Source organism: the organism of the source record quoted next (assembly GCF_019968955.1).
Source record: "MAG: Porospora cf. gigantea A chromosome Unknown PgA_NODE_573_length_14655_cov_338.264, whole genome shotgun sequence".
Taxonomy (NCBI): Eukaryota; Apicomplexa; class Conoidasida; order Eugregarinorida; family Porosporidae; genus Porospora; species Porospora cf. gigantea A.
In genome coordinates this window covers 1-14,655 of record NW_027151771.1, presented here as the reverse complement: position 1 = coordinate 14,655, position 14,655 = coordinate 1, and the positions used below count along the sequence as shown (strand labels likewise).

General features: G+C 54.3%; 9 protein-coding genes across 14 annotated transcripts; 4 read left to right on the top strand and 5 right to left on the bottom strand.

Annotated features, from left to right (window-relative positions):
- Positions 1-158: 158 nt before the first annotated feature.
- KVP18_001751 (uncharacterized protein) lies at positions 159-2,552 on the bottom strand (the record flags this gene model as incomplete). The annotated part of the gene is made up of 1 exon (XM_067952056.1): positions 159-2,552. One exon carries the CDS (start codon positions 2,550-2,552, stop codon positions 159-161), a length of 2,394 nt encoding a protein of 797 aa, XP_067807692.1.
- Positions 2,553-2,600: 48 nt separating this feature from the next.
- On the top strand, positions 2,601-5,033 carry KVP18_001753 (uncharacterized protein; the record flags this gene model as incomplete). The annotated part of the gene is made up of 1 exon (XM_067952061.1): positions 2,601-5,033. The coding sequence occupies one exon, from the start codon at positions 2,601-2,603 to the stop codon at positions 5,031-5,033; it is 2,433 nt and encodes an 810-aa protein (XP_067807695.1).
- Positions 5,034-5,565: 532 nt separating this feature from the next.
- KVP18_001756 (uncharacterized protein) lies at positions 5,566-6,234 on the top strand (the record flags this gene model as incomplete). The annotated part of the gene is made up of 1 exon (XM_067952064.1): positions 5,566-6,234. The coding sequence occupies one exon, from the start codon at positions 5,566-5,568 to the stop codon at positions 6,232-6,234; it is 669 nt and encodes a 222-aa protein (XP_067807698.1).
- Positions 6,235-6,412: 178 nt separating this feature from the next.
- On the bottom strand, positions 6,413-7,831 carry KVP18_001755 (uncharacterized protein; the record flags this gene model as incomplete). Its single annotated transcript, XM_067952063.1, has 1 exon — positions 6,413-7,831. The coding sequence occupies one exon, from the start codon at positions 7,829-7,831 to the stop codon at positions 6,413-6,415; it is 1,419 nt and encodes a 472-aa protein (XP_067807697.1).
- Positions 7,832-7,857: 26 nt separating this feature from the next.
- Positions 7,858-10,270, top strand: KVP18_001749 (uncharacterized protein; the record flags this gene model as incomplete). Of its 3 annotated transcripts, XM_067952052.1 has the most annotated exons (2): positions 7,870-8,703; positions 8,732-10,270. In XM_067952052.1, 2 exons carry the CDS (start codon positions 7,870-7,872, stop codon positions 10,268-10,270), a joined length of 2,373 nt encoding a protein of 790 aa, XP_067807688.1. The 3 variants fall into 3 exon arrangements, with proteins under 3 accessions (XP_067807687.1, XP_067807688.1, XP_067807686.1); XM_067952051.1 differs by having other exon boundaries at positions 7,858-8,739; XM_067952050.1 differs by lacking the exon at positions 7,870-8,703 and having other exon boundaries at positions 9,617-10,270.
- A 10-nt stretch (positions 10,271-10,280) lies between these two features.
- On the bottom strand, positions 10,281-11,971 carry KVP18_001750 (uncharacterized protein; the record flags this gene model as incomplete). 3 transcript variants are annotated; one of them, XM_067952054.1, is made up of 2 exons in its annotated part: positions 10,281-11,487; positions 11,514-11,971. In XM_067952054.1, the coding sequence occupies 2 exons, from the start codon at positions 11,969-11,971 to the stop codon at positions 10,281-10,283; spliced, it is 1,665 nt and encodes a 554-aa protein (XP_067807690.1). The 3 variants fall into 3 exon arrangements, with proteins under 3 accessions (XP_067807690.1, XP_067807689.1, XP_067807691.1); XM_067952053.1 differs by lacking the exon at positions 11,514-11,971 and having other exon boundaries at positions 10,281-11,438; XM_067952055.1 differs by having other exon boundaries at positions 11,483-11,971.
- Positions 11,972-12,010: 39 nt separating this feature from the next.
- KVP18_005138 (uncharacterized protein) lies at positions 12,011-12,381 on the bottom strand (the record flags this gene model as incomplete). The annotated part of the gene is made up of 3 exons (XM_067949504.1): positions 12,011-12,178; positions 12,207-12,308; positions 12,337-12,381. 3 exons carry the CDS (start codon positions 12,379-12,381, stop codon positions 12,011-12,013), a joined length of 315 nt encoding a protein of 104 aa, XP_067807699.1.
- Positions 12,382-12,420: 39 nt separating this feature from the next.
- KVP18_001754 (uncharacterized protein) lies at positions 12,421-13,934 on the top strand (the record flags this gene model as incomplete). Its single annotated transcript, XM_067952062.1, has 2 exons — positions 12,421-13,860; positions 13,887-13,934. The coding sequence occupies 2 exons, from the start codon at positions 12,421-12,423 to the stop codon at positions 13,932-13,934; spliced, it is 1,488 nt and encodes a 495-aa protein (XP_067807696.1).
- Positions 13,935-14,421: 487 nt separating this feature from the next.
- Positions 14,422-14,655, bottom strand: KVP18_001752 (uncharacterized protein; the record flags this gene model as incomplete). Of its 2 annotated transcripts, none has more annotated exons than XM_067952057.1 (1): positions 14,422-14,655. In XM_067952057.1, a coding segment is annotated over one exon (234 nt), but the record flags the coding sequence as incomplete, so codon positions are not given. The 2 variants fall into 2 exon arrangements, with proteins under 2 accessions (XP_067807693.1, XP_067807694.1); XM_067952058.1 differs by having other exon boundaries at positions 14,422-14,616.

Below are 14,655 nucleotides of genomic sequence, written 5' to 3'. Positions count from 1 at the left end.
ACTCACCTGCTTTGACGCCTGATGAAGCGGCTCTCAGTCAAAAGACTGTTCGAAGCAATCATCCCGCAGTAACCCACAATCCAAATTCCACAGCGGTATCTGGTAGTTTATCTCCCCTTGAGTTATGTTTTTCCCCACTAACAATATGCAGTTCAAGGTTAAGAACCGGCGCACTTCAGAAGCTCCAAACAACCAACAGGCGGGTTTGATTCAACAGCTGTCAACATTGTGGGGGGGATTCGACAATGACTGGATGGCTGCATCATACGAGGGATTAAAGCTGGAGACTGCTCTGCTCTTTCCAACTCCACTTGTGGGAGAGCTGGTGATGTTGCCGCTGGTGGAACAGGTCGCATTTCCTGCCACGTTGGCCTCTTCGCAGCGGTTTTGGACGTCAGCCTCTTCTCGATGGTATCGACCGCGGTAATCTCAAACTCCATCCCAGAGCTCAGCTTGTGGGTGAAAGTATCATAAAGAGGCGCAACCAGACCTACTTGGACTAAGAAGAGAGATCGTCTTGCCGCATCGAACTGTTTCGACAACTCCCGCAGTCGACCAGATTCTTCAACCTGCTGGTGCCCTGTGGAAGACCTTTGTGAGATGGCGGAAGCGAGCTTCGACCTGATTCGACGAACCTCCCTTGCTTCATTCGTCAGCGGCAAGTCTGCCAGCTTCACCAGACTATCGCATGTCCGCAGGACGGCCTTGGCCAACTCTATATGCGCCTCCATAGCGGGGTCCTGCACTGGTAAAAGCTTAAAGGAGGCCTCCAACGAGGTGAATGCAGCCATATCACCTCTGAAGGGGTCGTACAGTCTGCTACGCTGCTCTTCGGAAGTGATGTATTCCGTGGACCCTACGTTTCCAAGGCTTCCGAAATCGTCTAGTATCCGACTCAAGACCCGCCGATCATTTTGGCAGACGCCTTCAACAGGGTACCCTGAATCCAGGTGCGGAGTGGCCACAGGGCTGAGCAGCACGGATATGTCGGCTGGCAATCTGTGTATCTTCCTGCGAATCTTTGCTGACTGCGCGAGGAAGGCGACCAACTGGACGTAGTGGTACCCGTTCCGCCAGTACCAGTTAAACAAAGCGAACAGAGCCACCTTCAGCGCGATTGTTGCAGATCCGGGTGCAAAAGTTTGAAGGTCAGCCACCATCTTCTCGGCGCACTCTAAAAAATCAGAATCGACAAAGGACTGACGCAGTGGAACAGGGTCGGTCGCAGGCAAATCCACTAGGTTGTGGAAAACGCTACTTCTCTGTCGCCATGGCACCAGGTTCTTTATGGAAAGAATCGTTTCTTGAAGGCTGACCAGGTACCGCTGGTCGAGCTTGGGGCTTATCTCATTCATCCGCACGGCTACATTCAGTCGTCGAAGAACTCGGCGTCTGACCTGCACAGAAGTACAGGAGAGCAAGTCCAACAGAGACCATATGGCGGCTGTGATTTGCTGATGGAGCCACCAGGCTTCAACTGCTTGCAGCCTAGGGAGACGACTCTGAGGGCAGTGTCGTCGCGTGATGTGGAGCTTACAGACATGCTTCCACGCGGCCAGAATGGTTTCTGGATCACTGAAGGCAATGGCTGCCATCAAATCCGTCCACGTCTTGAGCGATGCATGGGATACCTCGACATCCCCTATTGCAGCCCTGTAGGCCCTACGCAGCCCAGCGTCAACGAAGGAGGCGTCCATCGCGTCCCATGCGAAGTCGTAGGAAAGGGCTTTGTCCCTTTCTCGAATGCTGCGCATAATTCCTAGGAAGCGCGTGATATGGAGGTGGGTGCCTGCAGTTAGTCCGCCCGTCTCCAGATGCCCCAGAGCCACCAAGCCCGTGAAGATGCCGTGGACGTGTGGGTTTTCCGCTTGAGCCTCATTGTCGTCGGCAAGTTGCAGGAGTCCCATACAGCAAACGAGACTCTCTGTCACCTCAATTGGGCTCATGGTCAACAGCTGACGCTGTAATAGATGGAGCTTATCAGCAAACTGATGCTTCGGACCGTGATTTCTTGTCGCAGTCCGGATGGCAAACACAGGAGTTTGGCAAGGCATGGGGATTCCTACATGCGACGCAGACCAGATGACGTTGGCGGCGGATCTTAACGCAGGCGCAATTTCGCTTTGGGACAGCAGTTGGCACCGGGTGAAGGAGTTGCTCACCAATGGAAACTTTAAGATGTTGTAAAATGCGGTGTGCTCCGATGAGCGTAGGAACGGACCCTCGGAGCAGACCACACTGAGTCTCCGGATGAGTTCTTTAAACTGAGCAAAGAAGGGGAGGACTCGGCCTTCCAGAGTGTCCGGTTTGCAATCGAACCAAAGCCGTTCTGCGAATCCGTCGTCGGCTGCAACGCTCGAAGGCCACGGAGTGTAGACTGCGCTGATGTCAGGCACCGTCCAGTGTACTGGATTGTCGAGAGGAGCGATATTCGGCAGGTATCCTGCTGCCGTCCGTTCGAGCGACTGAATCAGCTTGACATCCTTGCAGGTGACAGCAAGGCTGCCCAGCAGGGAGGCTTTCGAGCGTGACCGGATATTCTGAAGGCGCATGGCACATGACTCGAATCTGCGAACTAAAGTGCAATTATTCTATTATTGATGCGTTTGCATGAAATACGGATTCCAGGTCACTCCAGGCTACTTGGAAGCCTAGCAGTCACCACTGAAGACCTAGCGTTGGTGGATATTATCTCGAAGGCGCCCGAATGCTTGACGGAAAACATCCCTCAAATCTTCCAACAAGCACAACAAGCACAAATAAACTGGACGCCGCCTGACATCAGCGCAGTCTATACCCCGTGGCCTTCGAGTGTTGCAGCCGACGACAGCTTCGCAGAACGGCTTTGGTTTGATTGCAAACCGGACCCTCCGGAAGGCCAAGTCCTCCCCTTCTTTTCTCAGTTCAAAGAACTCATCCGGAGACTCAGTGAGGTCTGCTCCGAGGGTCCGTTCCTACGCTCATCGGAGCACACCGCATTTTACAACATCTTAAAGTTTCCATTGGTGAGCAACTCCTTCACCCAGTGCCAACTGCTGTCCCAAAGCGAAATTGCGCCTGCGTTAAGATCCGCCGCCAACGCCGTCTGGTGCACTGAGGGCATGGGCCATGGCCATAAAATTCCTTTTCGTGACATCTTGAGCTTCGCTGACAGCCGTTCTGTGCTGGGCGACGTCACTGGGAAGCTACATTTGTGGCAGCAGGAGATTTTGAAGATGCGCCCGGCCGAGGTGACGAACGGTATCATTCGAGCTATGGCACTGCTTCAGATTGTCTTGGACAGGGAATCGATCTTGGACAGAGAATCAGTGTGTGATGCTTCGGAGGTGGAAAACCAATACGTCCGCGGCATCTACATAGGCTTGGTGGCTCTGGGGCATTTGGAGGTGGACGGACTGACTGCCAGTACTCACCTCCACATCACTCGCTTTTTGGCCCATTTTCATCGGATTCGAGAAGATACACACCACAAGTACTTGCATCCTACAGACCATGTGTTCGCCCATGCCGGTCTCAGTCTATGTTTGCGCGTCTTCACGGGGGACCACAACGCGTTTACCATCTCGAAGTGGCCTTCGCTGTTGGCGGACCTTGACCCAGGCGCGCCTGGAGGAATAGACGAGGTGACGACAATCTGGACATCTGCCTACCGCTCACATTTTGCGTTGTGGAGCGGGCGAGACAATACAGGCACTGGCCGCGAGAAAAGATTGGAGGAAATTCAGCAATGGTGGTCAGAGCAACTGCTCAACGCGGCCTTCTTGGACCTGCTCATTGGTCTGTCGGCGGTGCCTACCCATAAGAAACAGAAATGCACAGACCAGCTCAAGACGATTTCTTGGAACAATTCTGATGAATTGTCACTCTTTGGCTCCATATGTGTGGTGACCAGATACATCAAGCGCCTGGTACCTCGTGATCAGAGGCCGCCGGCACTTGTGGACCTGGTGGATTTGCCTGCGACCGACCCTGTTCCACTTCGCAGACAGTCCTTCGTCGATGCTGATTTTCTAGAGTGCGCTGAGAAGATGGTGGCTGACTTTCAAACTTTTGCACCCGGACCTGCGACTCTGGCGCTCGGCCTGGCTCTGTTCGCTTTGTTTAACTGGTACTGGCGGAACGGGTATTACTACATCCAGTTGGTCGCCTTTCTCGCGCAGTCGGCAAAGATTCGCAGGAATATACACAGATTGCCAGCCGACATATCCGTGCTGCTCAGCCCTGCAGCCACCTTGCACTACAATATTGACGGCCTCTGCGATAATGACCAGGGGGTTCTGAGCCACATACTCGACAGCTTCGCAAATCTTGGACACGTAGGGACCACAGGCCATCTCATATGTGATCAACAGCGTAGTAGCCTGTACGACCCCTTCACAGGTGACATGGCTGGACTCACCTCGTTGGAGGCCTCCCTTCAGCTGTTACCAGGGCCAGGGCCGGACCCTGATTCAAAGGCGCGGATAGAGTTGGCCAAAGCAGTCTGGCGGACATGCGATACGCTGGTCGCGCTGTCCTCGGTGTCCAATACCTCCGAAACGCGACAGCTGAGACGCGCGATGAGTGCAGTGGGGACGTTCAAGGGCGCCATCACTGCGCGAACGAAACTGGGCATCAAGAATTTCCCGTGTAGAGATCCTAAGTTTCTGAACCTCCAGGAAAACTACCAAAAGGCGAGACAAATCTACGTCTGCAGTTTCCAGGAGACTGTGAGTAAAATTAGGGAAGACTTCACCACGCATTTCTTCAAGGGGAACTTCAAGGCCGAGGGCAAATTAGGGAAGACTTCACCGCCCCTTCAGACAGTCACACTCCCAACCGCGCGGATTGCAGAAGTCGTGCGCGTTTCGAAGGAGCCCCAACATTCAGAGCGGCCCGAACATTCGGAGGAGCAACCGCCAGCCCCCCTCCCACTGCCTCCACGACGAATAACAAATACTATGAGTAGGGTCCTATGCACTGTGGAGAACACGCAGCAGCTGAGATGTGCTGCACTGAAGATAGGAGCCATAAACGTGAATTCATGCATCTAAACTGAATCAGCCGGGGAAGGAAGCTAAGTCTCCAACAGATTGGTTGCGGTCAGTTAGACCTAATCATCATACAATTCCCCTACGAGGCTAGCGAAGGCCAAAAATCAGCTCTAAAAGTGATCTCATTAGATTCGTAACGAGGAATATTTTATCATCCGGATTCTTCCCTAATCAGAGTTCCACGTTCAACCATGAGGTAGTCTGTAGACCGTCGTGATGTAGAACAATCGCTCATCCTTAAATCCCTCTCCCCTCAGAAAATTGGTATTCGTCATGCGTTCAGGAACACGGACCAATGTTGTCATCTCCGTTGCTGAATCTACCCTGCAAGAATATGCCAATTCACGAATAATTAAAGATGATCGTGGGACAAAACGGAGTCTTAGGGGGAATCTTGTAGACTTGTAGTAGAACATATGCATATGTAAAAGCAGTAAGACTTGTACTGAAACACATCACATGTAAGACTTTGGACGGTCGACAATAACACAATCATTAGCACACACGCATCGAATCAAACCTGCAATTCGGAATGCCTCACCTTAGTGTGTCGTTCGTCTCCCTCGACGTCCCAACCTTTCCCGATCAGGCACAAGAGGTGGGCACAGGAGCCCACCTGTGGGACGGGTCCAGGCTCCTTGCAGCCTACTTTGAGAAGCACCCCTCTAAAATATCCGGGAAGACAGTCATTGAGTTGGGATCTGGATTAGGTGTGGGTGGCATGGCACTGGGAGTCCTTGGAGCCCGCCGTGTAGTGCTGTCAGACACTGCAGAAGTCGTCCCCCTAACCAAGAAAGTGCTCGGACTAAATGCAACGCGCATCAAGGACGCCAACTCGAGCCTAGAGAGCATCGATGTCGTACGCTGGATCTGGGCGGAGGAGGATGTAGGCAGTCTTCTGGCCTCGATGGGGCTTTCCCGCGAGCAGGTGGAGGTGGTGGTGGCGGCCGACGTAATTTTCAACGTGAAGTTTCTGGAAGCATTGGTCACTGACATTCAAGAAGCTGCAACGCCGACCACGACAGTCTACGTGGCCTACGAACGTCGTGACGACTTTCTTGAGAAGGAGTTCCTCAAACACATGAAGAGGATTTTCGCAGTGGTAAAGGTGGTTGCCGCTCGCAAAATCACTGGAGTGCCGAGCCCTTTCGAGAATCCAGAATTGCTCAATCTCTTCATCATGTCCCGCAAAAGGCTTTAGCTGGGAACCTCCATCACCAAGTCCCAAGCAGGCCGCAGGGGCGTCAGCGGCGACGGAATTCGGATTCGTTGAAGGTTGTTTGGGGTGTAGCAAGGAATATTCATATTGGATGTGGCGTATTGCTTGAACACCTCCATGCCAGCCCGTTCACCGTGGACCAGAACCAAATGGCGAGGACCTACGCTACGGATGAACTCGCGGATCCCGACCAGGTCAGAGTGCGCAGCGAAAGACAGAGTGCGGAGCTGTGTGAAGTGTGTCCAGATCCCACCTTAGCATGCACCTTCAACACCGACGAGTCTGGCAATGTTAGCTGTTTTCGGCCTTGCGCCAACAGAGCTCCTACAGTTTCTGGAGAACAGTATCCTGGCAACACGATGACGTTGTTGGGCTCTACCGCCCAGGCCTTCAAGGCGGCGAGGGAAGGCCCCTTCGCAAGCGTGGCTGGACTTGCGAAAAGCAACAAAGGGCCAGGCTCACAGAGCATCGACTCACGGTAAGGCAGGATCGTGAAGGGCTGCACACGGGTGTGATTCTGTTCCGGGCAAACGACGCCCCACACAAGATCGCTCGTCAGCTGGCTTCGGTTGCCTAAACTTTCCACCAGGTTGTCCAACGAGAACTCATTCTTTGCCGTCCACGAGGAGTAGACCTCCAGCAAACGGTCGGCTTCTCTGAAGATTTCAGATGCAGCGAAGGCCACGGGAAAATGAGCTTGCCCCTGCCACTCACGGCGAAGCACCTCGAGCATCTCCTGTGCTTTCCCGACCGCGCTGATAGGGACCAGGACCTTATGTCCCGAATCCAGTGCCTTGTGTACCGTCGCGGTGAAGTCGATGTCAACACGGAGGCCAGGCTCCCGCACGTGAGATATGTACGTGGACTCGCACAATAGCACATCCACTGGTTGCCCCATCTCCTGCTGCGCACCGGCGAGCAGCTTCGATGTCTCAACAGTGAAGTCGCCGGAATACAATACGGTGTGACCCGGAACCGCCACGGAAGACGACCGTGGCGTCCCAGACAAGTAGAGCATGACTTGGCACGCCCCCAGCACGTGGCCTGCGCCAAGAAGCCGTACAACTGCATGGCCAGCGTTCGGTAGCAACTTTAGAGTTCGGCTAGAGTTCAGCGGCAGCGAGGTTACTTTATCGAAGCAGTCAGAAATCTCCTTCACAGTCAGAGGCATCGCGAGCTCCTCAGGAACCCCGGCAATAATACCCTGTGTCCAGGATGCCGCGTCCAGCAACACCGCACGAGCCATAGACGCTGTAGGCGCCGTCAAGATGACCTGCCCCTTGTATCCGTAGCGCTCGGTGATGTATGGTACAAAGCCTATGTGGTCCAAATGGAAATGCGTAACGACCAAAGCATCAATCTCCTGATTCATACATTGGCCCACTTCTACGGCCTCCGCCTGCAAGCTGAGACCGAAATACGTCCGAAGATCAGGGAATCTGTCCAGTCTCAGCTGGCCGGCATCGATGCCAGCATCCACCATTACGACTGCCGCCTCGGCCTCACCCCCTAGTCGGACTACGATGCAAGACTTCCCAACATGCTGACCAGCGCCGAGGACATCCAAAATCACGGTCATCGGGATTTTCGCTCATTCTTCTTCTAATGTACCGAAACATGCCAGTGGACCTGGTACTGGTCCGGCACGGCCAGTCTGAGGGTAACTTGGCTCAGTACTTCGCCAAGCAAGGCAACTTGGGTGCATGGACTGACGAGTTCCGAGAACGGCACAACAGTCTGCTGCGGCTGACAGACATCGGCAGGCGACAGGCCGCTGTTGCAGGGCAGTGGGTAACCCAGAACATAGGCGTTCTCTTTGATAAGTACTTTACGTCAGAATACGTCCGAGCGATGGAGACCGCTGCCAGCCTTGGTCTACCCAACGCTCGTTGGGCAACCGAAGTCTATCTACGTGAGCGGGATCGCGGAGTTTTGGCCAACAAGCCTGTCCCCGAACGAGACAGTGAACACAAGGATGAGATGCAACGCAAGGAACGCGACTCGTTCTATTGGCAGCCTTCAGGGGGGGAGTCCATTGCAAATCTCTGCCTTCGGGTTGACAGGGTGCTGGAGAATTTAGCCGAAGGCGCCAGTGGCCTGCGGGTTATCATCGTCTGCCACGGCGGCGTGATCAAAGCTTTTAGAGCTCTTATCGAGCGCATTAGATCTTCGGACTATTCGAAGACTGAGAAAGTTCTCAACTGCCAAATCGTTTGGTATTCCCGTAGAAATCCGAAGACGGGCTACATCGGTTCAAAATACGGATGGGTTAAGAGTGTATGCCCGTGGCACCCGAAATACTGTACCAGTCCATGGCGTGAGATCAAACGTCATGTCTACACTAACGACGAGCTGATGAGATCTGTGGCTTCAGTAAAGCAGTTGGTAAACATATCAGTGGAGGACCTCCAAAGTCAGGACAATGGAGAGCAGCAGTCTCCGGTTTCAATGGTGAGAGGAAGGAGGGTTTACCATGCAGGTTTCTGACGCCGCCTGGAGCGGAATTCACACACCTCCCATGGCTCCTTCGATCGCTCCACAGATGATGATACCCAACGTCCTGTACCCGCAGACTGACGTGGACTCTGAATCCTCGTTTGAATGGCCTCCTCAAGGGCCCGCCTCCATTTGGTTGCCGTATAGGCCCGCCGTCTCTATTGAGATTAACGAGAAGGCAGGCAGCAGCACTTCATCCCGCGTGAAACGTCCTGAGTACCAAGAAACCTACATCTTAACGCCTAACGTAGACTTGGTTCCACCGTTCGACAGCAACGATGGGGGCACTCCCCGTCAAAACAGCGAGTCTCCAAAGCTTGCGAGGCAGCCCCCAGTAGGATCCCCTCCCACCTCCGGCAGTGTGGTGCCGCCGAGGCCAACAGCGCCCTCCCGGACGGTTTCTCAGATGCCCCCAGCAACTAGTGTCCAGCCGGGCCTGGCTCCCGGCTTCCCACATGCTCACCAGCCGCCCTACAATCTTAATCAAATCCAGGCGCAAGCTTCAGTTCAACAGGGTGCTTTATCCCAGGCAAACATACGAACCCAACCGATGCCAGGAAGCCAGCTTCCTCAGGCCGTCCAGCAAGCTCAAGGTCCCCTAACACAATCTCCAACACAGCCGCCAGCCCCTCCCCAAACCCATACACACGCACCACAGCCACAACAAGTACCCCAATCCCAAGTACCCCAATCCCAAGTACCCCAATCCCAAGTACCCCAATCCAAAATACACCAATCCCAAGGACCCCCACCACAGTCACAAGGACCCCCACCACAACCGCCAGTACCGTCCCGAGCCTTGCAGAGACCCCCGCTCCGCCCGCTCCAGCCAACGACACAATCCACCCCCGAGATTCCACCGCTTCAGATGCCGCCCATAGGGCCCCAGCTGCAGCCACGGCCGGGCATGCAGTCATCCACGCCCCGTCTAGCAGGTTACCAGCCGTCGGTCACTCCTAAGGGACCAACACACGGCCGACAGTTGAGTCAGACGCAGTCGGCTCCGTTCCCCTCCCAGCCCCTACCTTCGCTGTCCTCGCAACCTCAGACGACGCCTCGTCAGGAGGCTTCGTGGTCCTCTAGTCTGCCTTTCGTCTACCCACCTGTGCCAGCGCCCCTAGAAACCCTAAACTCCAAAAGGCACTCAACCGATGCCCGTCATTCGGCGGAAAGCGTCGATACTGAGATGGCAGAGGTGCGATTGGAGCGCGCGGAGATGAGCCATTCCGACACCAAAATCACTGACAAAAGTGAAACGCGTAGTGTGGATCCCAAGAGCTTCCTCAAGCCGGACCACCCGCTCTACCAGCTCAACCTGCCCCCATTGGAGGTGCCGCTGGACTCAGACAAGTCGCCGACCGAGCTCCTTATGATGAAATACGCACTCACCAGCGAGGCGGAGTCCTCGGAGGACGACTCTGACTGGCGACCGGTGCTACCGCCGCTACGTCACCACAGCAAGAAGGACAAGGCGCGACTCGGTGGGCTGCCTGAGGAGGAGGACGATTTAAAGGCGGTCTGATAGCAAGTACTCATTCATAGAATCCATCGTGCTTTGTTGCCAACTGTCGTTTCTGCAGCTCCTGTTGAAACCTGCGTAATCTGTAGTCATCTCGCGTCTTCCACGCAATCACATCCGCATCAACGCCCAGGGAGAACGGCTGGCCAGGGTCCCGCGAGCGTTGATTGCTGATCAGAGACAGCGAGGGACAGTCGACGTAAACAACTGGACTTGCGAGCATTGAGGCAACCCACTCCCGAAATGAAGCAAATCGCGCGTCCATCACAGGTTTAAGGACGTCGAGCTCTCCATGACGGACAGCACAGACTACACTGGCGCTCAAAAGGCGGTGCAGGTACACGTCGTCAGACTCAAGTTCTAGCAGGCGGCGCGCCCGGTACCGTGCGAATATCACCTCGTGCTCAGTCAGGGACAACTCTTGTACTACTCTCCTGACCAGCAAAGGGAGGCTCTGGCTGTTGATCCGGGGGTCCGTCCAATGCAGCACGATCAGCAGCAGCTTTACGTCATTCATGACCACTGCCTCCACGTTCAATGAGGTGCCCACCCCCAGTCGGCGGAAGACGTCCGTTATGTAGTCAGAGAAAAAACGCTGCCGAGCGTCTGTGGGGTCAAACATCAGTCCAATCCCGAAGGAGGCGCGGTTGCAGCTCATCGGAGGGAGTCCCACGCACATTACGTCGCCGCCGCGACCAGGTACGGGGGTAGGCAGACGCTCGGCAGGCGATAGGCGGCAGTCAAAGGCCTCCATGATTTGCCGAGCCCTCTCGGGATCGGGTGCGAGAACTGCGCCTTTCACAGGCACCAAGGACACCTGCTCACTAACCAACGGCAGATTCATTGCAGCGGAAAAATCCAACGCCAGGGTGGCTTCCAGAACCTGCCGAGGGTCCACGTTGCTGTGCGCCAGCCACCTTCTCAGCAGGCGCTCATGGTGGTCGACCAGCTTTGCCTCGATGTTGGCGCCGTCATCTGCAATTTGGAGGTGAACTGCGAGAATGAAACGCTCCTTGGCAACGTTGAAGAACTCTTCTGACATGCGAATGTCTTTGGCTTTTTCCCTCAAGGCAGTGACCTCCTCCGTGACAGCATCTGGGGAGAGATGTTTTGTGCTGTATAGCACGGTTCCGTCGACTCCGACCAGCTGCTGTCCGGCAAGTGCCATCATTGGAAGCCAGGATCGCTCAATGAATTGAGGATCACTCGACATCGTCACTCTGTGTATTGCCGACCTTGAACCCACTCTTTATCTGCCAGGAGGCAATTCCAGAAGAGAAAAAGCGCGAAGGGAAGACGTTGGCAATTTTCGTTCATTAGGGAGTAGTCCATCGGCAGCCTTAGCAGCAAGTGCAGCCCGCACATGGGATGCTGCACATGGACGATATCGTTTCCGAAGAAGATCTTCGAGGGGGGGCGAGAGACGGATCGTTTGATTGCTGCCACGTCCTTGTGGTTCAGCACTCCCAAATCCAAGTGTGGCGTCACGGGTTTCAACTGAGTCGGCTTCAACTGAGTCTGCTTCAACTGAACCTGACGAAATGCATCTGGGCCTTCATCCAAAGGCACATGATAGTCAACATGTTCAGTGAACTCCGAAGAGGCATGCAGGTCATTGGGCGAGGCCGCTGAGGAAGTGAAGGGCGTCTGGCACTGAAGTATCTTTAGATTACCGTGACGTTTCTGTCTGACGAGTCGGAGCATCCAAGAAATTGTTGCATTCGCATCGCAACCTGCCGATTATCATGACGAATCACTGTCCTCTTCCTCATCGCTATCTACGAACACACGCTTCTCTGTGACCTTCAGAGGGGCCAGCCAAATAATGGCATTCTTGCGATACCACGGCCAAGCAGGAACTGTGAGGATGAGCATGACGACGTAACCTGCACATACCACGTAAAAAGAATCCTGCGTCGTCCGCCCTCAACGACCCCACGTGGATTTGGCGTCGAATGCCACCGACAGCCATGGCCAAGAGCAGGAATCCGTTGAGGATGTACTTCTGATGCTTTGCCGCGTCATCAGACCCAACAAAGTCCTGGGTGGGTATGATGGTCGGTTCTCACCATAGGCTCCTCACGAATCTCCTTGATGTCTTGCAGAAGTTTCATTGAAAGTGGATAATTAACGGGCAATACGAAACATTGTCTATGAAGTCCACTAGGGAAGGCTTGGACTTTGCGCGCCTTCTTATGAGCGATGTTCGCTCAGCTCAAAGTCTGAAGGAACGGACACGCCAGCAGAAGGAGAGCATAATGGCTGACCTTGACAAGGTAGAAACCGAGCTCTCAACATCACCTGCTGACGTTGACAGCCGTTTTCGCAACGTCGAAAAGCTCCTAGAACGGGAGGAGGCACTCCAACTGCAGCTGGAGCAAGCTCAGCGGACTCTCGATGACGAGAAGGCGGAGGAGAAACAGTTGTACCCACTAGGAGGCGGTTGTGGATCGGACCACCGAAAAGAACGTCGGCTCTATGAACTCCCAACCGATATGAAGCTTCGGCATGTACGTGACTTGAAGCAGGAAGGCAACTTGGCCGTCAAGCAGCAGAACTGGGGGCTGGCGGCGGTGTCGTACCGAAAGGCACTCATAGTGCTGGACTACACCTTCACTGACGACGCTGAGGCAGATCAATCATTCGACCGTTTGAAGATCGAAATCCATGGCAACATGGCCCTAGTGAAGTTAAAGACCCAGGCCTACGAAGAAGCCGCTACGCACTGCTACCAGGTGCTTAAAATCGACCCAGACAATGTCAAGGCCTTGTACCGTAATGGTCTCGCAATGATGCATCAGGAAGAGTTCGATGATGCCAGACGTCTGTTGAAGGAAGCCGCTTTGCTGGATCCTGAGGATCCTGCCATCCAGAAAGCCATTGCTGATGCAGTGGAACGACATAAGGCATACCTTTGGAAGAGCTCCCAGCGAATGACGTTGATGGGTCAAGGACTCCGGCAAGACTGTCCCGAATCTACGAACCCTGAAGACAGTGGGGATCCTGACACCCCTGCGGCTGAGAGCCTCCCCAGCATCTCTGCTGACGTGGCGGCAGCACGACGAGTGGACTCGCCGAGCCCTACGCCGCCGCGTCTGCAGGATTCTAACTTCCAGCTCTCCATGACTCCCGAGGCCGAACAGGAGCTGCTGGAGCTGACTCGGACTGTTGGGAAGGACCCCCCTATTGGGTCGCCTCGCATCGCCTCAGAGACGGAGTCGGAAGACTTCATAACACGTCAGAAGGAGAATGCACACGAGTGGCTGTCCCTGGACACAATGGAGATGGAGCTTCTAGAGGACGACCATAGAGACATGCTGTGTCCTCAGGCAAAGCGCATTCTGACGCTTGACTCGGATTCGGAATCTGGGTGCGACGAACTCTCTATATCCCGCGCCTTGCGGCAACTGACCTTCAGAGAAGGCAGCGTCTTCTTCTTAGGTGCCAGCGTGAAGTGTCTTTTGGACTTCTGCTGTTTTCAGTTGGGAGTCATAGGATCTTTCGTTTTTGGCATTCTTCAAGACGAGGCGTGGTCACTTCGCTCTGGAGTTACTACTGGCATCGCATGCACTATCGTACTAAATTTCATAGAAGTGAGGGGTTTTTTTATTCCACACAGATCTCGATACTGGCCGTCGCCAGTTTCCTCATTACCCGCCTGCGGTAGTGCTACGCGCACGATAAACTCTCAGGAAGGCATCGCTGCTCGCTACACATTGTGCTTTAAAACTCCAGAACAGTGCCTTTGTCGCGGGAGGCGACCTGCCCACTGGGAGAGTGTACGACCTCAAGGCCGGTGGGTTATTGAACGGATTCACAGCGAATTCGGCTGCATGCAAAAAATTGGCAAACCCGGTAGTCTGAAATCTTTTTTGAGGCATACCATTCGCCTTTTCCAGAGTTCGGAGCATGCTTGTCCAAACTCCACCAGACTTTAGGATTTTGGGAGCAGGTTCACCCCTAGTCTGAGCAATGCTCAGATTCTCCACATCCACAGCCTTTCTCCCGTGTGCACAATTGTCTGTCATCAATTAGGGCCGGCACGATAAAGAATACATCTTCCGCCGCAGCTGCGACGCGCGCGCTGTGACAGTCCCGTTGCAGCCATTAATTTCGACCAGCACGAAAAAGAATCAAACTTTCATGATTATGACTCAGGCCACTGCTCTTCGTCGTAACTGTGGCTCTTCCTCCAGCTCCACTTCAGCTTCCAAATCTTCCATGTCGATATCTGAATCCATTTCCTCCAAAAGAGCGTCCACGTCAGATTCGTTCATCTCCTCTTCACTGTCTGAGTACTCCACCTTCTTGTACAAGTCGCCGTATACTCCCTTCTTTAGTCTGTCCATCAAACCCTTCTCCACAGCAGTCTCCAGCCGTGCCTTCTT